The following is a 21,840-nucleotide window of genomic DNA, read 5'->3' as shown; positions in this document are numbered from 1 at the left end:
AAACACAACTGCATTCCTTACTTGATCATCTGCGGAACAGTCACCTTCGAATTTTCTTCGAAGGCGTTCATCATCAGGCCATTACATCGGATGTTGTCTACACACTGAAACAGGGAAAAGAGGTTTCAGGAAGCAGGAAGGATAGGACCGGAAGCAGTTGTGTGGTTTTCCCAGTGGATCTATGGGACTCTTGTAAGGGTTGGTTCACTTGGCAACTGCTTCCTCTTCGTCTTTGATTTAGTCCCGAGGATGCCTTGCATGTTGTAAAAGAGTGAAGGATTCTTCTACAGCCCCAGGTCCTAACATCCCTCACCCCGGCTGGAGGGAAAGTGTAAATTCTTCTAGGGTGTAACTCTCCTTTCCTCACCTGGCTGATGTCGCTGGTCCACGCGGCCTTTTCTTGCCTGGATGATGCCACCAGGATAATGGTGTACGGTGCAGTGTCCTTAGGTTCCACCACGATCTTGAAGTCAAGGTGCTCCGTATCTTGCCCAGATCCTTTTCGTTTTTATTTGAGGAAGGAGAGAAACAGTTTAAGAAGATGATCATGGGAAGAGAGAGCGTGGCGGGAGGGAAAGGAAGGGAATAGGCTGGGCTGAGCCTTTAGCCTCCAGCATGTGCAACAGGAGGCTCCTTTTGGTCATTTTCACCCGCTTGGGGATGGAAAGGGCAGCTCCTTCAATGTGCAGCAGCCACCCTCTTGTGTGACAGCAGTAATTGGGGGGATCTTGGGGTTCTAGTGGGCAACCGCTTAAATATGAGCCAACATTGTGCAGCAGGAGCTGAAAACGCCAATGCAATCTTCGGCTGCGTTAATAGAAAGACGGAATTAAGGTCACGTGAAGTGTTAATACTGCTTTATAAAACCTTGGTAACACCACACTTGGAATATTGGTTCTCGTTTTGATCACCATGATATAAAAAGGTGCTGAGACTCTGGGAAGAGTGCAGAGAAGAGCAACGAAAATGGTGAGGGGACTAGAGGCTAAAACATACAAAGAACAATGGCAGGAATTGGGTACGTCTGGTCTAATAAAAAGGAAGACTTGGGGTGACATGACAGCAGTGTTCCAGTATTTGGGGGGCTGCCCCAAAGAAGGGGGGTCGACCTGTTTTCCAAAGCACCAGGAGGCCAGACAAGAAGCAACGGATGGAAACCAGTCAAGGAGGGAAGCAACCTAGAACTAAGGGGAATTTCCTGACAGTGAGAACAATTCACCAGTGGAACAGAAGTTGCCTTCAGAAGTTGTGGGAGCTTCATCACTGGAGGCTTTCAAGAAGAGACTTGGACAGCCACTTGTCTGAAATGATATAGGATCTCCTGCTTAGGCAGGGGGTTGGACTAGAAGACCTCCAGGGTCCCTTCCAACTCTCTTATTCTGAGAGGGAAATGTCCCCCTCCTCCCCACGGCAGCCCCCGTCTCGTGCTGTGCTTCCAAGAACAGCTCCCAGGGTCATGAGCGGAGGCATCCAAAGCCTTCCTTTGGCCGTGGGAAACGCCCGGGAAGGCTGCTGGTCTCCTCCTCCTCGTAGAGCTGCCGGCTGCCCTTGCCTTGGCTTCCTGCTCTAGGGAGACGGGGGGAGTGGCAGCCAGGCAACCTCCTCCTGAGGCAGACTCTCTCTGGACCCCCCCCCCCACTCCCGGGGAGGTTGGCATCATGGGGGGAGCAGAGGGGGCATAAGGGTCCAAGGCTTAGGGGGGCCCAGGGAAGAGCCCGTGCCAGCTGGGTTGCTCCAGGGATACGTACGGTCCTCATCTGTGCTTTCCGTATCTTCCACCAGCGCGCAGTCAATGAGTGAGATCACACCGCCATTCTGGAGAAAGCAGAGCGGGGGGTCCTTACGTGAGAGCCCCTCGTATCCCCACTGCTCCCTGGCCCCCCTGCTCCGTCTCCCCCAGGGCTCCAGGGAGGCTCATTCACCCTCCGCCAGGCGCACCGTCCAGCCATGACCGGGGGGGGGGGGGCTCCTCCCTCACTGTGCAGAAGCTTCTGGGAGGATTGTGTGGCCTTCAGCCTGGGAGGCTGGAGATCAGTGCTCCACGCACACACACACACACACCGGATATAGAAGAGGAACACTTCTGCCTCCCTCACCTTCGTCAGGTGCAGCTTCCCGCCAGAGCCGCGGGTGCAAATGATGAGGTGCTTGGAGAAGAGGAAGCACTGCCTCTCCCCCTCCTTCCTCAGGGACAGGGAGCCCAGCCGTCCACGCGTCACCTTCCCCTTCTCAGTCATTGGCACTTGGATGAGGGACCCTGCAGGGGAGGGGGAGAGGCAGTGCTGTCACAGCCCTCGGCCCCAGGGGGGCAGCCTGTGGCAGGGACCCCGGGCAGCCCAAACCGAGGCCCAGGGCTTTCAGAGCCAGTCTGGGTGGACAGAGGAGGAACCTGCAAAGGCTGGAAACTCCCTGCAATGGCCTCCCAGGTCAAGCAGGTGCCGGGTGCTGCTCACCCTCCCAGCCATGAACAGCAGCAGCAGCAGCAGCAGGCTGCCTTCCTCTCAGAGGAACCCCTCGTCCTGTCACTTTGGGGGGCCTTTTCCCAGGGGATCCCTCCGTGGGCCTGGTGACAGGCAGCCCCTGAAAGGACGGGGGCTATTCCTCGATGGCCGTCCGTCAGGAGGCAGCTTTTTAGCTTCCGTAACTCTGGTCCTGACCCTCCCAGCCTGGGACATCTCCGGACAGGCCCCTGGGCTACCTGAGAAAGAGGAACTGCCCAGCCCCCAGCCCTTTCTGGAGGTCTGGGGGCGGCCAGAAGGCGCCTGGGCTACCTTGTCTCACGAAGGTCTGGCTGGTGTCCAGGAGGATTTCGCAGCCTTCCGTAATCATCCGCTCGATCGCCAAATTCTTCCGAATGTTTTCTGTTTCACTGACTTCATCGTGCATTATCCTGCAGGGGAAGAGATCGGTCGGCCTGAACCCAGGTTTTGTCTTGCTGGACGGTCCACTCGAAAAGGCCTCTGAAGGGGGGGGGGTCTTCTACCTGGCAGCTGCAGCGAGATTATTTGGGGCCAGAGATGGAAAGACTCTGAAATGCCCCAAAGGGAGGGAGGGAGGTTGGTGAGGAGGGCAGAGATGGCCAGATTGACTTCTTTGATCAGGGAAAAGACAGATGACATTGGTCAAAGATTGGAGACCTTTTATGGAACACTTTTGGCTGAAAGCAGAAAGGATGAACCTGCAATTCAGGGATTTGATGATTAGAAAGGGCATAAAATGGAAAGAAGTGATCATTCTAGAGTGAGAGGACAAAATATAAATGCATTTATAACTGCTGTAAAGAAGTTCAGAAACCTCTTTGTAACCCTTGTTCTTTTTTGGCTCTTTTTTCCTAATTATCACCTTTGACTTTGCTTTTTTTTAAAAAAAATCTGTACTGTTTTTAGTTAGCAAAAATATCTAATAAAATTATTTAATGATCCATCTTTAATAAACATTAATTGTTTCAAAAAGGAAGAGGGTCAGCCAAGGAACGATAGTTCCCACCTTTGTCGACCTGCCGGCCGTCCCTAGCGGAGAGAGCCGAGGGCTGGAAGGAGCAGCCCACCTGGGACCTCGCCTCAAAGGGAGACGGGGAGCCACGGGGCCCACTCTGGGGGCACCGAGGGGCTCTCAGAGGGAGCCGAGCTTCTGGTTGGTGTGGTGGTGATGGAGGCTGGATAAAAATAAGCCTCTCTGAACTTCTCCAGGGAGCATTTTTCCTCCCCGAAAGGCATTTTGGAAGAAACGTCTCTGCATTTCTAAAATAACATATGTTGCCTTGTCATTATCTGCTTCACACATCCTGTACTCGGTGTTTCTGCTTAAGTGCACGTGGCTGCTTATTTCTCCCCAAGTGATAATTATACAAGAATGTGAGAAATTCAGGATGCTTGGAAGCCTTTGTATGGTGGGGAGACCATTGCTTGGATCAGCTTCTCCAGCCTTGCGGGCCCCCCCCCGGCCCCCGCCAGCTACACTGACCCAAGGCCTGCCAGTTATGGGCACTGTAGTCCAACCCATCTGGAGAGAACCAGGCAGCGGCTCTTAAAACACACAACTCCCCCATGGAGATCAGCACCAGAACTCTGGGCAGGGTAAACCGAGTCGGAGGGCAGGACTCAGAGCACCGGCTGGAAACCAAATGGATCTTCATGCCGTAAAAGTCCCCCTGAGAGACCCTTCCTCAAGCGGACTCTCTCGCCGGCACGGAAGAGAGGACTTTCTCTGCCAAGGGCCCTCGGTGGTGGGTGCTGAGGGGGCCCTGGGCACACGGGGGCCTGCTGCTCCCTCCCCGCAAGGCAGCCCTCATCCGCTCTGACCTGGAGAGCTCCTCCAACTTGGACTTGGCGTAGTCCAGGCTGTTCCTCTCCACGTGCTCGTGGGGCGTGTGGGCCAGCAGCTCGTGCAGAGTCAGGATGTACCTGGGGATCTGGTGGAGAGAGAAGGGAGGAGAGACCCAGGGACCGAGTGGGTGCCGAGGCATCTGCGTCCAGCCTTCAGGGTGGCCTTCCCAGGACCCCGCATGGGGCTTCCTCCAGGGGTGCCCAGGCTGACCTTGTGCCCCACAGCCTCACCTGGAACATGGGGTAGGTCAGGAAGGTCTCCAGGGTCCGCTCCTCACAGTCGGGCTTGGCCTCGTAATGCTTCAAGAGCTTATCGAAATCCCGGTTCTGCTTGCAGTGGGCCAGGATCTGCAGGCTGTACTGGTGGTTCCGAACGAACTCCTGGTAGATGTTGAGCATCGGCAGGAGGATGTCGAAGAGGTCCGCTGCGGGCAAAGGCAGGCAGGCAGGCGGTGAGCAGCTGGGTGGGGGAGGCAGGGCGGGCAGGCGGCCGAGTCTCTCCCACTGCGGGGGGCAAACCCCTTGGCAGGGCAGGGGGCTTGGCCACTGCATGTCGGGGGGACACTGGGACTGAGGAGGCAGGGTGAAGCCCCATCCCATTGGTGTCCTTTCATGTCTTTTCAATGTCCAACAGGATGGCGATGGGGTCAATCAAAGACCTCACTCCCCCCCCAGCTGCCCTCTGGACTGGTTCTCCCTGGGACCAGAGCTCGGGTGGAGGAAGTGAAGCTCCACCCCAGACTCCTCTTTCTCGGTCCTGGAGAGAGGTGGCCTGGGCGCCCCCGAGCCAGGCAGATCATCTTCTAGAGGAGGGGGCTTACAGTGTCCTGAGAACCATGAGAAGAACCACCCAGTGCCCCCTGACTATTTTGGCGCCAATAACGTGCCACTGATGAATAAGGCCCCTTTCCCAGCCAGCCCTGCTGAGTTTGGAAGCATCGAAGGAAGGAAAGGAAGGCGGAGAAGCCCAAGGGGACCCTGGGAACAGGAATCCCGTCTCTTTGGAAAGGCTTTTTTGAGCCTTGTTACCGGAGGGATGTGTTGGGGGAGGAGACCTGCAAAAGGCGCTAGGCAGTGGTGGGGTTCACTTTTTCTTACTACTGGTTCTGTTGGGTGTGGCTTGGTGGGCCTGGCAGGGGAAGGAGGCTCTAAAAGTCAGAGGTGGGATTTTCCGGTTCTCTGAAGTGCTCAAAATTTCCGCTACCGGTTCTCCAGAACTGGTCCGAACCGCCTGAATGCCACCTCTGCTCTGGAGGTTCTCCACTGGACTCCCCTGTCGCACACCTACCCTCCTGCTGGAATAGTGTGATGGGTGGATGAGAACCCGAGAAGGAAAATGGTGGGGAGGGGGCAGCCACTTTGCTTATCACGTGCGACATACTCCGAATCTGGATGTGACATTTGGCAGGGACTGGTGCAGGGCAGGCAACACCACGGAGCTCAGCCAGGAGAGGGGTGAGCATGCCAGCACCACTTTCTCCTGACTGAGTCGAGGGTAGGTGGACCCCACTCCGCACTGGCAAACAGGTGTGTGTGTGTGTGTGTGTGTGTGTGTGTGTGTGTATGGATCCTTATAGCCCAGGAGGCACCATCTGCATCCAAGATCCAAGATCTGAAAAGTACAAGAGATCTTGGCTGCAGAAGAATCTCCCTTCCCAAACCAGGGAATCTTCCATTTGCCTGGATTGGCAGCCTGGCCATGAGGAGGGGAGAAGGAAATGGAGTGGTGATCTCCCTCCGCAGCCCCACCTCTCTGGATGCCTGGAAAGCAGGCCCCGTGCACTTCGCTGAAGGCCCTATGTGTCCGGTTTAATCCCCAACAGGGTAAACAGCCGATTTCTTTACACTCACCAAGCACCAAGGTTGGCCAACTAGAGATGCGTGCTTTTAAGCCCTGGTAAAAGATCTGGTGTAAAAACATGATGGTTTCACTAAAAGAGAAAGAAATACGGGCCAGGAAGTTAGGAACTGAAAACCTGATCATCTATGGAAACTCGTTTTTGTTGGGAAGAAAATGTGAATTGCCCACAGGCTGTTCAACAGCGCATCGCAGAGGAGGACAAGTTGCGTGCTGAGAGTCCCCCCACTCAGCTCTGAATCAAAGGAAAATGATTCCCACATCGGAAGGTCTGGGAGAGCAGCCAATCGCGGGGGAGCACCGCCCGTGTAGGATTTTGGGAGACTAGCAAAGTGTTGCCAACAGACTCCGAGTGTCACAGATTAGTGGATCCTTTTCCACCCTATTTACAATCCCCACCCCAGTGACCACAGAATTGTAGTCTTGGAAGGAGCCATCAAAGCCATTAGTCCAACTCCTACTTGGTGCATGAATCCGGATTAATGATCCATTTCAGAAGCAGCCAAGTTAAGCCCCTTGAGAACCTGGCAGGAAGGGGAGCAGCCCTCCTCCCTCATGGGTTCCACTATCAAACCGCTTGCTTGCTTAGGAAGGCCAACTGGAATCTGCCTTTCCTGAACCCAGACCCCTGAGAATGAGAGAGTAGAAGCCCAGACCTTCTTAAGAGAGAGCTCCTTGGAGATCCTCGGGAGAGAATCGTGTGGCTACTTCTCCCCCACCCCTCTTGGTCTCTCCAAAAGCTCCGCTGTGGTCTCCAAAGAGGCTTGGAAGAGACCTGTTGAATCCCAGCCCCTTTCGGGCTCAATCGGGCGTCCCTGCTCCCAGATTCCCGGGAAAGATACAGTCTCCCTTTGCCCCCGATTGCAGCAGCACAAGAGCGGGGCGCATCCGGCCCAGCCCTCCCACTCCCCAGGTTCCCTCACCCGCTTTAAAAGTCACCAGGCAGGGCACCACCAGAGGGCAGGCGCCCAACGGCCCCAGGCCATGTCTAAGCCACCGTGAAAGTGGTGGCTCTCTTCAGCCAGGTTCCTTCCGGCTCACCTGTTCAGGAAGATGCTGCTGACATCGTCGTGGGTGATGGGGGGCTTCTTAGAACTGGCTGCCATCCTCAGCGGGCGCAGGAAGTTGTTGACGAGGATGTGCAGCTGCTGCACATACTCCGCTTCGGCTTCCAGCATGCTGAAGACCACCTGGTTCCTCTTCCGCATGCTGTCAGCGTGAGGGGAGCGGATGTAATCCTGGATGATGGTCTTCCACTTCCTTCTGCACAGCCACCCCCGGAGAAAACTCTGGACCTGAGGTGGGAGCCCAGATGATTACCTGTCCGGGTCCATCCCACCACTATCACTATTAATTTTCTCATCACTCCTTATCACCCATCCCCTCCCACTTGTGACTGTATGACTGTAACTTTGTCGCTTGTATCCTAATGATTTATATGGACTGTTTCCTAGTAGGATTTGATGGCTTATTGTACCCTATGACTATCATTAAGTGTTGGACCTGATGCTTCTTGACTCTTGACGAATGTATCTTTTCTTTTATGTACCCTGAGAGCATTTGCACCAAGACAAATTCCTTGTGTGTCCAATCACACTTGGCCAATAAAAGAATTCTAATAACTGTGTGATGCAGCAGGCCAGCCCAATCAGGAGTTGCACTGGAAGACCATGTCCCCAAAGCAGGGGTGGGATTCTACCAGTTCACACCTATTCGCTAGAACCGGTTGTTAACCTTCTAAGCAGTTCGGAGAACCGGTTGTTAGAAGAAATTACAGGGCTAATCCTGTAAGGAAGGCAGGAAGGAAACATTCTGGTGTTGCTTACAGAAACTGCCCCTCATTGACCCCGATTACATTCTTGGCAGGACTGGACTTCCTGTCTCAGGAATGTCTCTGGAGTTTTTTTCCCCTCCTTTGCTGGTACTTTGCCTGTATGGAGGGACCATTCAAAGTTAAAATGGCACCGAAAAAAGTGACTTGTGACCCTCTTTCACACTTACGACTGTTGCAGCATCCCCACAGTCACGAGAGGCCAGGCGAGGAGATGTGTGCCTCGATGTGAGTGATATTGAGTTGGCCACATCCAGCCAATAACATGACCACCAAGCCATGTCCACCCAGTCACAGGACCACCCAGCCACACCCACCAACTAAGCGACGCCCATAGAACTGGTTATTAAAAAATTAGAATCCCACCTCTGCCCAAAAGCGCTGAGGAAAAGATGAGGTTCTAGTAGGGTTGCCATGAATGGATGCAGAGCAAGGGGAACCGCTGAAGCCAAGAAATGCTCCTGAGGTTCACTGGGGGGCCCTGTGCCTGGCGGCTCACTCCCTGGACTGAGGGTGTGCCTTGGAAAATAGTGCGATTGACCAGGGGAGGCTGGCGGGGGAGGGGCTCGTGTCTTTTGCACGAGCAAAATGCTGGGGGTCCCCTCCAGCCCCGAGGAGAGGAAAGAGGCCTTTGGAGCAGGCAAGGAGACGTCTTCTTGAGGGCCTGAACACAGACTTTTCCTACACACACACACACCCCTCATCCTTTTGTGGTGGACCTGGGGGCAAAAGCGGCTCCTCACCTTCTTGATCTTCTTGATGTCAATGTCATCATCGTTTGGCATGTTGGCCTGGTTGGCCTGGATGCGCTCGTGGTCCTTAAGTAAGGCGGCAATCTGGCAGGACAGAGAAAAGCAGGAACAGGCTTTATATTTATAAAGCATTTTTGAAACAATGGTTTCTCTCCAATTAGCCATTAAAAGGGGTATCGCTAACGTAGGGGGTGTGGGATTTAATGATACGGCAAATGAGGAATTGTGGGCCCAAAACCAGGAAAGGGGAGGGATAAATAGCAACAGCACTTAGACCGATATCCCGCTTCACAGAGCTTTACACCCCTCTAAGTGGTTGACCCCCAACCATCTGGGTCCTCATTTTACGCACCTTGGAAGAAGGGAAGGCTGAGTCAACCTTGAGCCAGTCAGAATTGAACTGCTGGCAGTCAGCAGAATTAGCCAGTATTCCTGCACTCCAACCACACTGCATCTCCTTTTAATAACTACTAACTTAAATAACTAATAACTACTTTAGCAATAAAGAGTTCTGCTCACAAGATGCCAGAAGTTCTATTTCTCCGTGCATCAGATACCAAAGAGTTAGAATCCTTCCAGCTGCGAAGGAGATACTGGTTCAGGACAAAATCAGAACTGGAGCAGAGGAACCTGCTAGTTCAGCTGCTGCCATTCAGATCATGAATTTTGGGGGAGGAAATAAGGCTCATCAGGATGGGATTCCTAATCCCAGCTTTCACTGGGCAGTCAGCAGCCAGGCCGGGGCTTCGCCTCAGATGCAGCACGAAGTGGCACAGGTTGAGCTAAGGGAAGAGGCCCTTGGTTGCTCTTGTAGCCTGGGCTGAGCAGGGAAAGGAAATGGGGCATCAGCAAAGAGTTTATTTACTGTCAACATTTCTGCTTCTCCCGGAAGGCTCACCCAGAAAGTTAAATGCAAAAAGCAAACCGAGACATGAAATCTGAAAATGTGAAAGCAGCACTCAAACAAACCAGAACAAAATCAATAAAAAAGGAAGTAGGGAAGTTGACCTAGCCCAGCCGCTAAACCTCAGGAGCTGCTTATGGTGCGATGACTTCCCTGCTTTGTAGTCCTCCTTTCACCCAGCAGCAAATGCTCAGATCTGCTGCTGAAGAAGGAGAGACCACGGAACAGCTTCCATAAACCTCTCCACAGGCCTGGTATTCCAGTTGGGATATGGGCTCAGTCCCTTGTTTACAGAGAGAGAGAGAGAGAGTGCTTAAACAGAGGCTGTTATGCCCTTGTTGGAGTCGAGTCCGAGGGGGAGATTGAGCCGCTGACAGGGAGTGGGGGTGTGGCTCCGGTGGCTGTGGAGGAAATGGGGGAAGGGCAAGTCTGGCTGGGCATTCAGAGGAAGACCCAGGCCCATCCCCTCTTCAGCCTAGGGGACGCAGGGAGGAACGGAGAAGGGAGCAACGTGGCTTACGGGGGAGAAAAGGGCCCTGATCCCTTTCATTAGTTGCAGCTGGGAGAACAGGGTATAAGAAGGGCGTTTGCACATAGCACCTTGCTGGAAGCAAAGTGTGCATTATCTTTGTCAAAGCTTATCTGGGTGTTGGGGTCCTCCCAGCTGTGTGTGCTTCGTTATCTTTTGGAGAGTCTGCAATTTATTATCCTGGCCTGTCGTGTTAATTACTTCAGTGTGGTTTGTGTTGGTTTTTTTATTTCTAATTTATCTGAGTAGACTCTTTTTGGAAGAGTTTGATCTCCAGCTGAGGATAACTGGACATTGGGGGCCAAGTTGGAGGCATTCAAAGGAATTTATCTACGTTTGTGACTTTGTTGTTTTTGTGCCACGCCCCTTTGGGTCATCCTAGGGGCCTTCTCCGTCTCGCTAAACCCACAGAGGTCGCCTCCATTTTCTCTTGGGTGCCTCTGACAGCATTCAATGGCCCCATCCCAGGGATGAGACAGATACCCAGGCCAACCTCGGCCAGAGCTCCCAGCTTGGCCCCCGAGAGCCCCCTCCCCTGGCCTTCTGTTCAGCCTCAGGAAAGAGCAGGAGGGGCCTTTTGGGGAGCACCCAGGGCAGCCTGTTTAGAGCTGCCTAAACAAACCATCTTGGGAACGAAAACAGCACAACTCCTTACGCAATCAGTGCAATCATTCATCAGTGTTTGCATCTGCATACGAAGGGCCACTTGATCTGCACTTCAAAGAGCACAAATGGAAGCACAACAGACATTTGAATGCAAAAGCTTCATGATCAATCCGAAAGGTTGAGATTATACAGTAGTTTGCTTGGCCTTTTTAAGTAACTGTCACACTTTCCTAGAGTGGACTTCCGGGCTTAAAGTGGCTTTACAGTCTAAACTGTCAAAATAAAGGCAAAGGACATTTCCTGATATTATGGAGCCAGATTTTTTTCCAAAACCCCTGGATGCACAATTTTTATCCTTCTGCCAGAATTGTACTCTGTTCTCTTCCAGACAAAGACTGCAGTGGTTTTGCTACCCACTGGTGGGTTACAGGAGCTCCAGTGAGGGGGTCTCTTTAATCAGAGCCAATTGGGTCCCAGTGGCTTTCAACCCAGGAAGTCCCCTGAACTGGGAACTTGCGTGCCCCTGTCATGGAGTCTAGTGACCCACTCAATGCCTCCCAAGGACCTGCCCTCCACTGGCGTCATTGGCATCAGGAATCCGCTTGCTGGCAGGCGTTTGGCCAGGGCCCCCGCACGTGAAGCCGGAGGGATGACGGAATGGCGCCCAAAATAGAAAAATACCCGGTTCCCTCGCACTTCGAGCAGCTGGCAGCACGTTTTGAGGCTGGGCTCCATACCTCTGATTTCAGGCGCTCTGTCTCTATTTCTCCATCTTCAATTTGTTGCCTGAGTTGCTTGGCAACTGTTTTTTCGGTCTCCACGATCTGAAGTAAATGGAGGTACTTCTGCATTAAGCCTTCATGCTCTGTGGCGAGAGTCCCATAGCTATGACAGAGACAGCACACACACACACACACACACACACAGAGAGAGAGAGAGAGAGAGGCCGTTAAAAGTTGCCCTCCTTCCTGACAGCTCCCAAACCCCTTAAGGCCGGGGATTCGTGATGCCCCCAACCGCACTGCACCGCAACAGTGGGCTCCCAGGTCAGGTTGCTCCTGTAAAGCAAATTGCTTCCAACGTGCTACTTCACTTCCAGAGTCTTTACTGATGAACTGCTGTCCCTAAGACGTTTTATGGAATCACAGACTTTTGGGACAATTGGGTTGAAAGCGGCCTTGGAGGCCATCAGATGCAGAGCCCCCTGTTTTCTGCAGGAACCCCAATGAAAGTAACTCTGTGGGATGGCTCTTTAGCCCTTCTTTGTCCTGATCTTCGATACGTGCTTCTTAGAGGTAGCTATCAAGCGGGAACCACTTTTATATAGTTATTACATTTGGTTACTGCCCTTCTCACCACAAAGCTACTCTGGGCAGCTTACAAGGTTAAAGGCAATGATCCCTCAACCACCCCCAGAGTGAAAGTCCCCTGTTGGGGCCCCTGCAAGTCTGTCTAGACAAGCCCGAGTCTTGGAGACCTGTTTGGGTCAGCGATGCTGGGCTACGAAGGGAAGGGCTGGTCAGGAATAATGACACTTCCGGGGTTTCATTTCCAAGGCCATTGGGCTAAGGGAGCCCAGCTGGCCTGTCCATCAGGAGGGGCTTCTGCTGTGGCCGAGAACTTGCTGCCACCAGCCACCTTTCCTCTGGAATTTCGCATCCAACATGCAAGATTTAAGGGTACCCCAACACCATCTTTTCAATTTCATCACAATGAAGGGAAAGGCCTTGTTACAAGGATCTCAGAGGTCAAGGAAAGAGAGCGAGGGAGGGAGATATTGGTGAGCATCAGTATAAGGCAGTTTCGTATGTTGAATTGTAGTGATTACTGAAGCCCCACAGGGATCTGAAAGCGTCCCATTGTGCTCCACTGCATTTCTCCTGCAAACGCCACTTCTATACACCTAGAGGCTGAGCGCATGCTGCGGTCCAGCTACGTCCCAGTGGTCCAAGTCCATCTGCTTGTGGGCTGCTTACAGATGCTGTACAGTCAGAAATCCCTGGTGGGAGAACAACAGGAGGAGGAAGAGGGGAACAACCAGAAAAACTGAATATTCTGAGCCGTTGCTCAGCTAGGTGAGGTGAACAAGTCATTCCAAAGCAGCTGCTGCTTGCAAAGTTGTCCTAAGAGCAGAATGGCTCCCTAACTAAGCAGATGCCACGACAAACAGTGATCAGAAGAATATAAGGCAGCAAGCAGAACCAGAGGAAAACTGAGAGACCGGTGGAATTAACTGGCAGGTTTCCAGGATAGACCCACCACTTTAAAGGGACAATATATTCTTGGCTAAACTCGGCATATTCTGGCCTATTCTGAAGCAGGTATAAAATCGTAGCAGTATCGACAGTGTGAATAGTAACTTATCATTCTAGTCGGTGTGACAAAAATGGTTCTGCCCTTGTAGAGACTGGGGGGCTAATCCCATCAGGATGAGCTGGTTGTTAGGTCCCTGTCAGAATGCTTCCATTTTGAAGTGGGGTGGGAGGAGGTTTCATGGGTTGAATGTTTTGTATGCTTTCGCTGTAACTGCTTGGGATTTTGTTTAGTGTGTGTGTGTGTGTGTGTGTGTGTGTGAATTAGCCATCTGCACAGGCTCCTTCTCAACCGGTTCCAGCCTGGCATTCAAGGTTGCAGTGCTCCAAGGACGACCTCTTCTCAACATCTCACCTTGGAGTTTCCATGCAGCATGTTATTGGCTACAGATAGCCATGCGTATTGGGGTGGGGGTGGGGGTGGGTTGAAGGGGAAATTGAGCCTAACGCTTCCCACCGAATTGCAGACTCGGCCTGACTTCTCTGCAATCACTCTCTCTCTCAGTAAAAGTTCCTCTTGAAATGCAAACCGCTGCAAGAGTTTTACTTTCTTGAGAACGTAGCTGAGGCAGGTCCTTACACTGGTTCTCAGATAGTCTGGACCCATGCTCTGAAGGGCTTTAAGGGTGAGAACCAACTCCTTGCATGGGACCTAGAAGCAAACTGGCAACCAACGATGCTCTTGGACCAGCACTGCACCATGGACCACCCTAGGGGCCCCAACAGCTGCCCACACAGCTGCGTTCTGCACCAGTTGAAGCTTAACTCTATAATTAAAAAGGAACAGAAATCATAGAGGGAAGACCTTTTTCTTTATATTAAAAATATCCATCTCTGTTCAGATATCCAGGGGAATGAACTTAGCAGTGCTATAACCTGCATCAGATGGGATAAAAAATAAGTAAAGGAGAAAATATGCGCTCTGTTTTTAAATGCAGATTGTCAATCTTCCCAAACAGCATGAACAGAAGACTTGAATGGAAGACTAGAACGGAAGGCTTGGTTTAGCCTGACAATTGTTGCGTGACCCTTTCAAAAGTTTGAGGACCAATCTAAGCAGGCTCTTTCCACAAGGTTTCTGGTGGGTCTGGCAGACGACATTTTACTTCAGAAGGTGAATGGAGCTACAAGAGGATCACTAGCACCTGATTTGATAAAAATATTTAATTAAGGAACTGAAAATAGTAGGGACATTCTGGAAAAGTGTCGATGCCATGCTGGAGTTCTTAAGTGTAAGAGAAATAAGTAAAGGCTGAACTGTCAGTCCCATATTTTGGGATTTCAGGAAGACCAATCTTGATAAGCGGAGCAATCTGATTGATACCAAATGTCCATGTTGATAGAGCTAAAGTGAGAGATCCCCCAAAGGAGATACTAAAAGCACAATTACAAACAAAAAGAAGACATCTAAAGAAACCAACCTGGCTGCATGACAAACATAGCAAACCACATTTAAACAAAACTGTACACAGGTGGTAGGTAGAAAAAGAACCAAATTGCCAAGAAACAGAAAATGCAGACAGTCCAAAACTGGAGAGATTGTAAAACCTCAGAATGAAGTGATGGGAAAGGGTCTTTTTAAGATATATTCAGAATAAAGAACTATATGATAGCATAATGATAGCAGGTAAAAGAAAAAGGAGAAATATTTAATTCCTATCCAAGCTGTGGTGGTCCGGTGGTTAAAGATGCTAAGCTTGTCAACTGACAGCCTGGGGTTTGAGACCCAAGCACTTTGAGATGGGGAGAGCTCCCATTCCTCGCCCCAGCTCCTGCCCACCTAGCTGTTCAAAAGCATGCAAATGCAAGTAGATAAATAGGTACCACTTCAGTGGAGAGATAACCGCGTTCTGGGCACCTCAGCTACATGCCAGCCACATGACCACTGAAGGGTCTTCAGGCAATGCTGGCTCCCTCGGCTAAGAAACAGAAATGAGAGATTCTGGAGACCAAAATGGGGAAACCTTTATCTTTACTTTTACTAAACTCCTATTTTGGTTTAATTTTCCCCAACAGGAAAAGATTTGTCTGTAAACTGCAACTGTGAAAAGCAAGATGAAGCGTGAGACTGATAACAGGCTGGTGGAAATACTACTTCTTTTTAGTTAGTATATTTTTTTTAGGAGGAGGAGATTAATTGCTTCCTAATAAATTCCTGGGAATTAGTGTTTGACTGAACCTTTGAGAAATTCTGGGAAATAGTTGAGGTGCCAGACAACTGGAGGTGGACAAAGGCCAGCCATAACTTCAAAAAGGAGATCTGGAGAACTAGATCCGACCTCTGAGAACAGAAAATCAAAGGATTAATGAGTAGACTATCAAATTCTATTGTGACTACTGCAAGTCCACAATATTTTGATCATCAAATGATTAAATGGGTCTGGATGAAATTAGAATTTATGGAAAAGTGGTTAACGTTTCTTCATTAAACAGATGAAGGGAAGTATCAAGTTCTGAATCAGCGTTTTTATTAATCACTGGGATGAATCCATTGAAGGTAACAGAAAATTGGGTGCAGGTATCTTGGAAAACAAATCAGATTCAAAGTGACTTTGAGGAGTTGGAGAAATTGGAGGGAAAGAGCAACATGAAACGCAACAGAGACAAGTTCAAATTTTTTCACCAGAGAAGCCAAATGAAGAAGAGGGGTAAGAAGCACGCCATGGCTTAGTAGTAAGTCTTGTGAAAAACACCTTTGAGTAGTCGTGGTTGGGAAAGAGACAGAAGCAGCCGTGGGGGGAGACCCCCTAAAAAGGCGAACACAATACACATTGCCAGAGGAAGGGCAGTTGCTAAATCATTTTGCTTTGGACAAACCCCAAGGAGGGCTCCACACTTTGAGAAGGCATCGCTGAGATTTCTTCCATGAAAGGCAATGAGATAATCAGAGATTTAAAAATGAAATGTTCAGAAGAAAACCTGAAGGAGCTGGGTCCATATAAAAGCCCCAATGGGCTTATGATAATACTCTCCAGTATCCAAAAGATGTCCCTGATCAGGAGGTTAACTCTTCATTGACTCAGACTACCCAACAGAGAAAAATGGATTTATATTGCACAGAGTGGGTTCCAATGGGAGGTTTTCAACAATCTTGTAACTGATTGGAATCAATGAGCCAAGAAGAGGTGGGCTCATCTTTTCCTGGAGTTATCTAAGAAGAAACTGGACCGTTTTCTGCTTAATATGGATTCCACGAACACGACTTTGTGCTTCGAAGAACCTTTAAGCTCTGGAAGTCAGCATGCCTCACCCTGACCCTCACCAAGTTATATTCACAGTCCACGCCTGACTCAAGGCAGGTGTTTTCAGGGACAAGATAAAGTGAGGTTGGTGAAGCCTGCTAAGCTTGTTACTGATTTAAATACTTAAAGTCACATTCAATTTATTTGGTATTTTGGCACTGAATTCCCACCGTGACCCTGAGGACCCCAGAGGTGTTGGGCTCAGCTAATCTGACACAAATAAAGCTGGCCTAGGCATCACACAAAGCCGGTATAGGAATGGGCTTTACTTGGTCTGGTGGGTGCATTCAGCCAGGATGTGGCTTATTCCGTTAACCATAACCAAGGAAACCACAGACTGGCGCAATCCACAAGCTCAGTAGAAAGTGAAGGGATTGAAACTGCATTACAGCGAACTAAGAAACTGGACTGGCCAATCCAGGTGCTGCCCACCTCTGCTCCCCCCAGAGACAGCCGGTTTCCAGTGGGAGCATGGCACTTACACACCATCTGGTGCCAGAAATAATGTATGGCCAAAATAGGGACTATTAATAGCCTGGACTGCCTGAGGAGGCCAATTTTTACGCTATTATTTCTCCTTGATTTGGAAGGTTTTTGCTTTTTATTGATCTATGCTGTTTAGATTCCTAAGTGGTGAGCTGGGCAGCCTTCCCTGGATCCTCTGTCCCCGTCGTTCCTGCCCCCCGACACACACACACACACACACACACACACACACACACACACTTTCAAAGCCTCCTTCCCTGGCTGGCTCCTCCTCAGCTTTCCAGGATTCTTCAGAGAAAACGTGTTCAGCCGGACCGTCAGGCGGCTCCTTCAGCTGCACTCCAGGGTGCCATTTAACTGGCCCCCAAATTTAAAGTAAACAGTTATTCCCAGACAACATACAGTATTTATCTGGCTCCTTCGTGCTGCTTTTTATAATTACAATTTTCCAGGAAGAGGTGAATTTTAGGAGGAACATTCTTTTTACTTAAAGAGATTAAGGCAGAATGTACTTTTCATGGGTGGGACCAGCTTTAATCGGAGGTCAAAGGAATTTTCAGGATATTTGTCAAATAGTCAAAATTCCACAGCATCAAACTGAGACAGACATTATTCCCTCTTTATTGTAATTGTTAATTAAAAGTCCAGGAGAAAAAACAGCATCTTTAAAGATAGACAATAAATTCAATATGCAAATGTCAAGGATGAGATTTTACCTTTGATTGCAGCATCTCACAGCTGCCCAAGGTCACAATACAAGGATAGAGGGGGAACCATCGGAAACGACCAAACAGCAGTTACCCCCCCGCCCCCCGCCCCCCCAAATGTTTTGATAACATCTAGGAATTAGCTACAAAAAAGCACTCCACATCCCGCACCAGTTCCAGGCAGCATACAGCCCCTGTGACGAAGAAAAATGCTGGTTTTTTTTAAATTTTTGGTAGCTAAGGGGGAAATCTTTGTATAGAAATGGAATCTTCCTTCCTGAATTCTTTAAAGTGTCCCTAAATTGTTTTGACTGTCTCTTTTCAACTTCCAGGGCTCTCGTTTACATCAAGTCAGATGTATTGCTACAAAGCTTTTAAGTTTCCCAGAATTCTCCATCAGATGAAAGGGTATAAAAAGAGGCAATGGAGGAAGAAAATTTAAATATTACACTTGTCACCATGAATGTGGCTTTTGAAAATATAAAGAAATGCTGGAAGCCTCTGGGAATGGCCGTCTGCACTTCCGCTGTGCCTTTTGGAAGCGGAAGTGCCCAGGCAGAGGCTCCCCACCGGATTCCAGAGCTCCGCAGCCGTTTACCCACCAAGTGCAACTGCCTCCTCCTGACCAAAGCCCAGATTAAAACGTTTGTATCTGGGTCCTCCTTGCTGATAAGCTGCCCGCCATTCAGACCTGCCCTTTGAGAAGTCAGAGGAGAGCCCCCAGTGGCGCAGGGATCACTCCGGGGTCTGAAGAAGGCGGGCGTAGCTCCAGCTTCCCCTTCCCTTCTCAGGGGTCAGGCTCCAAAACCCAAGAAAGGCACTCTCAGTCAGGGGTACCCAAACTGGGGCCGAGGCCTGGTGCTGAACTGGGGCCCATTCAGGAGCCCTCGGATAATGGGAGACCCCAAGGCAGCCCTTCCCTCCCTCCCTCAGGCTCAGCCTGCCCGGAGCCGTCCTGGGGAGGCTTTTCTGCTGGGGGAGTCCTTACCTGGCATGACTGATAGCTGCTACCCATTCATCACAATCCTTGGCATCCTCAGTCCTCAGCTCCAGAGTTTTCTGGTTCTCATGATTGAAGTTAACCGTAAAATAATGCTATAAAAATAAAGAGAAATGGTCTGACTGTTATTTATTTATTATTACATTCATACTGCCCCATTTTTTTCATCATAAAAACTCAAGATGGCTAAAATAATAAAATGTGTAAAAGATAACATTAACACACTCAAAATCAGAATCACAAGATGAATCCAATATGACCCCCCTCACCCCACCCTGGCAGAGGACTGCAGGAGGCCATCCGGGCTGAAAACGGAGCCCGGGAGAGCTGTGGGCAGCACTCCCGAGCTCCGTTTCCACTGGCAGAGACACCGTGGGCTGGTCCTTCCTTCGCTGTTCCCAGGGCGGCCCCTGTGGGTCAGATCTAAGCAGCCCATGGGCCGGATTGGTCCCATACTCTCATGTTACGCACTGGTCGTCTAGTGAAACCCTAAAGGTAGGCAATGATTGCTGGAACCCGATATTGTTGCAGGAGTTGGTCTGCCTGGGAAGCCATGAATTCTTCCTGGGCCGGAAGCAGAGCCGCCTGTTAAGCCTCTTGCCATCTTCCGCTCAGGCCGTGGAAGGAATGAGCCACCTGGACTGGGCTACCATTAGAGGCAAACTGAACTGGTGGAACAATCATCCCCAGTCAACCGGGAAGAAAGCGCAGGTAGTTCTGCTCCAGGCGCTGGGCTGTTCAGCCGGAGGAAAACAGCGTGATTTGCATAGGACACAAACACGCTCTTCTTCGGGGTAGGAAGGCCTAATGCCCAGTGCCATTAAGTTGAAGAGCTTTTGACCTGTTCTGCCACTGATGACGTGATTGTCCTGCATGCAGTGAGCCTTTAATAGCTTTTAATAAATAGCTTTGATTGGATATTAATTATTGTTTTGATTCTAGACTTCATGGTCGCGTCCGCCTGTTGAATAAGCCCTGGTGTTTGGTCTCGGCCCAAAGGAGCGGGGTGGGGGAGGCCCGGTTTGTTTCAGGCTGCGTGTCAAGGAGCTGAGCAGACTCAGGACAGGCTATTTTTAGCTTCCTTTGGCATTTATTCTTGTTGTGTTAATTTTCATCAGGGAAGCTTCTAGCCCAGCCGAAGAGTTCTTGCCGTTCATTTGCTCTCCTTTCTACAGTCTCCTAGGAAACGGAATATTCTGCATGGCCACAGATCCAATCGATTAAGTGGGGAAACAAGTACGGAAGCGCCTAGGCCGCCTGCTTCTGCTTCCACTGCTCAAATCAGAGGAGACCCCCCAAAAGGCAACCCGGGAGGAGGTCTGGATAGGCAGAGACTGACCCCTGACTCCCAAGGCACCCAGGGATGCCAGGGAGCGAACACGGGGGCCTCTCTTGCCACATTGTGGCTGCTCTGGGCACCTGCTTCACCTGCCACTGTTCACCCCGCGGTCCTGAGCTCCTAAATACACAGAGTGGGGGTCAAGGATGATGGCCACATGCCAGCTGAGCACAGCCCACTGTTCTTGCCCTGCTGACGCCACAGGGAGGCCCCAGAGCGGGAGTTCCCCCCGATTTCCCCGGGGCCTTTGCTCCGCCTGATCAATGGCTTGGGACCACTTTCCGTAATGCTTGGGTCCCTCTGCCTTTCCCCTCCCCAGGCCTTTGGGTTCTGTGCTGAGACAGGAGGCGCAAGCGAGGAAGGGAACAGCGGCTCCTGGCTCCCTCTTTGCTGAGCCTAGAAATGCTGCCTTGATCAACCCACCGGAGTCCGGACCTTTAGGTGGCCTGTTCTCCCTGACCACGCCTGCTATCAGGCGCAGCACGGAGCAGTGGAGGAGTGGTAGCCCAGGGGCAGAGCTGTGCCAAAGGAGGGCAGAGCTGCCTGGAAGTGTGCCAGATCATGCCAGTGGCTCTCAGGATGCTGGTCCTGGCCAGGCTCCTGCCCTGGGGAGCTTCTCATCCCCTTCTCTGTTCCCCCCTCCCTCCCCCAGTCTGGCTTGCCTTCTTCAAGGGCATCCAGTTGGATTCAGTTGCAGCAACACCCTGGAAACCTTGCGGATGAGGCCGAGCAGGAGAGGGTTTTCTCGTCTAAATATAGCTCTTCTCACTGGCACGGCTGATTATGCGAAGGGCAGCCAATCACAGCAGGCATTCATGCCAATGTGTGCAGGGCCTTATCCTGCGAAAGACCTGCCGTTCTTTCTGATCTTAAACCAGAACTCAGGTCCAAAATGATGGGATGTGGACCATTGCAGAGGACTGCATGTTTCTGTTCAGTTCCAAAGGTCTCCATGCTTGCACAGGGGACCACTTCCCAAACAAGGATCCACAGGACTAGCACCTTAACCTACAGTATTTGGTAAAGCTTCAGGCAGGCAGTTGTTCCTGTACCGGAGGATACCTAAGGGTACCCTGCATAGATCCAGTCCTTCAGGGGGAAAGGAGGGCTGTGCAAAGCATGAGCTAGAGCCAGGGGGAGGAAGGAAACAGTGTTTCCTCAGCCCAAGAGAATATAGCGGGAGGACACCCTCCATGCAGGACTGGTGGTGTGCATCTCCAACTGCAAAGCACAACGAAGGAGCCCTTTGCAGCAAATGCAGGTGCATCTGGTGCCTGAAGGAGGAGACAGCTGGGAACAGTGAGGGACTGTCTGCCAGGTCATAACGGAGAGCAAAGGCTTGCTGGATGAACGAACAGAGGTATAACAACAGGAACTGGTGTGCGTGTGTGTATGTGTCTGTTAAAAAAGAGACAAGAAGGACAGCCGGAAATGAGAAAGGGAGAAAGTATTTCGTACCCTGGAATTCAGAATCAAATTCCAACCCTCACCAAAGAAAGAGGTTCTCAGTCTTCAGTTGAGGAAAGAGACCCCAGCAAGGGAGTCAGGAGAGCGGATCCCTGAAGGGCAGAGGGGCTCCAGCTTCATCCTGCAAAATTCCCTCCAGTGTGGAATAGAAACTAGAGATGACAATAAACCCAACGTCTCATGAAACAAGTTTGTCTCTCAGGAGCACAGATTAGCAATGTGACAGAACAATTTCCAAGATTTATCAAACTGACTGTCAATTTTCCTTTTCTGCTCTTCTGTTTGGGGACGGATGGTACTGCAGCAACAGCTATAACTGCATCATTGTGGATTCTGGAAGGGAATCAATATTCCGGAGTTTCAGGTGTTTCTCATCCACTCCTCAAGGCCTACAAAGGAAAAAGGAAACGGTCAGCTAAACTGACCGGTTAGGCAAATGCTATGGACTGGGAGAGGTTTGGTTTCAAGAGCTTCTGTCTTGA

At 50.7% G+C, this 21,840-nt stretch overlaps 1 protein-coding gene across 1 annotated transcript in view; it reads right to left on the bottom strand.

Annotated features, from left to right (window-relative positions):
* RASGRF1 (Ras protein specific guanine nucleotide releasing factor 1) overlaps positions 1 to 21,840 on the bottom strand; it is a 41,546-nt gene that overhangs the window by 12,412 nt on the left and 7,294 nt on the right. Inside the window, exons 2-13 of the mRNA XM_026709325.2 lie at positions 18,541 to 18,647; positions 11,543 to 11,690; positions 8,758 to 8,850; positions 7,225 to 7,478; positions 6,177 to 6,256; positions 4,557 to 4,750; positions 4,302 to 4,411; positions 2,772 to 2,890; positions 2,097 to 2,257; positions 1,749 to 1,815; positions 368 to 498; positions 22 to 104 (exon numbers count right to left, since the gene is read on the bottom strand). Coding sequence (XP_026565110.2) covers positions 22 to 104; positions 368 to 498; positions 1,749 to 1,815; positions 2,097 to 2,257; positions 2,772 to 2,890; positions 4,302 to 4,411; positions 4,557 to 4,750; positions 6,177 to 6,256; positions 7,225 to 7,478; positions 8,758 to 8,850; positions 11,543 to 11,690; positions 18,541 to 18,647 — 1,547 coding nt within the window. The remainder of the gene's footprint in view (positions 1 to 21; positions 105 to 367; positions 499 to 1,748; positions 1,816 to 2,096; positions 2,258 to 2,771; positions 2,891 to 4,301; positions 4,412 to 4,556; positions 4,751 to 6,176; positions 6,257 to 7,224; positions 7,479 to 8,757; positions 8,851 to 11,542; positions 11,691 to 18,540; positions 18,648 to 21,840) is intronic.

Source organism: Pseudonaja textilis, chromosome 13 (assembly GCF_049901715.1).
Source record: "Pseudonaja textilis isolate UNSWEBS1 chromosome 13, rPseTex1.2, whole genome shotgun sequence".
In the NCBI taxonomy this organism is placed as follows: domain Eukaryota; kingdom Metazoa; phylum Chordata; class Lepidosauria; order Squamata; family Elapidae; genus Pseudonaja; species Pseudonaja textilis.
The sequence above is the reverse complement of the archived record's forward strand: the minus strand, read 5'-3'. Positions and strand labels throughout refer to the sequence as shown.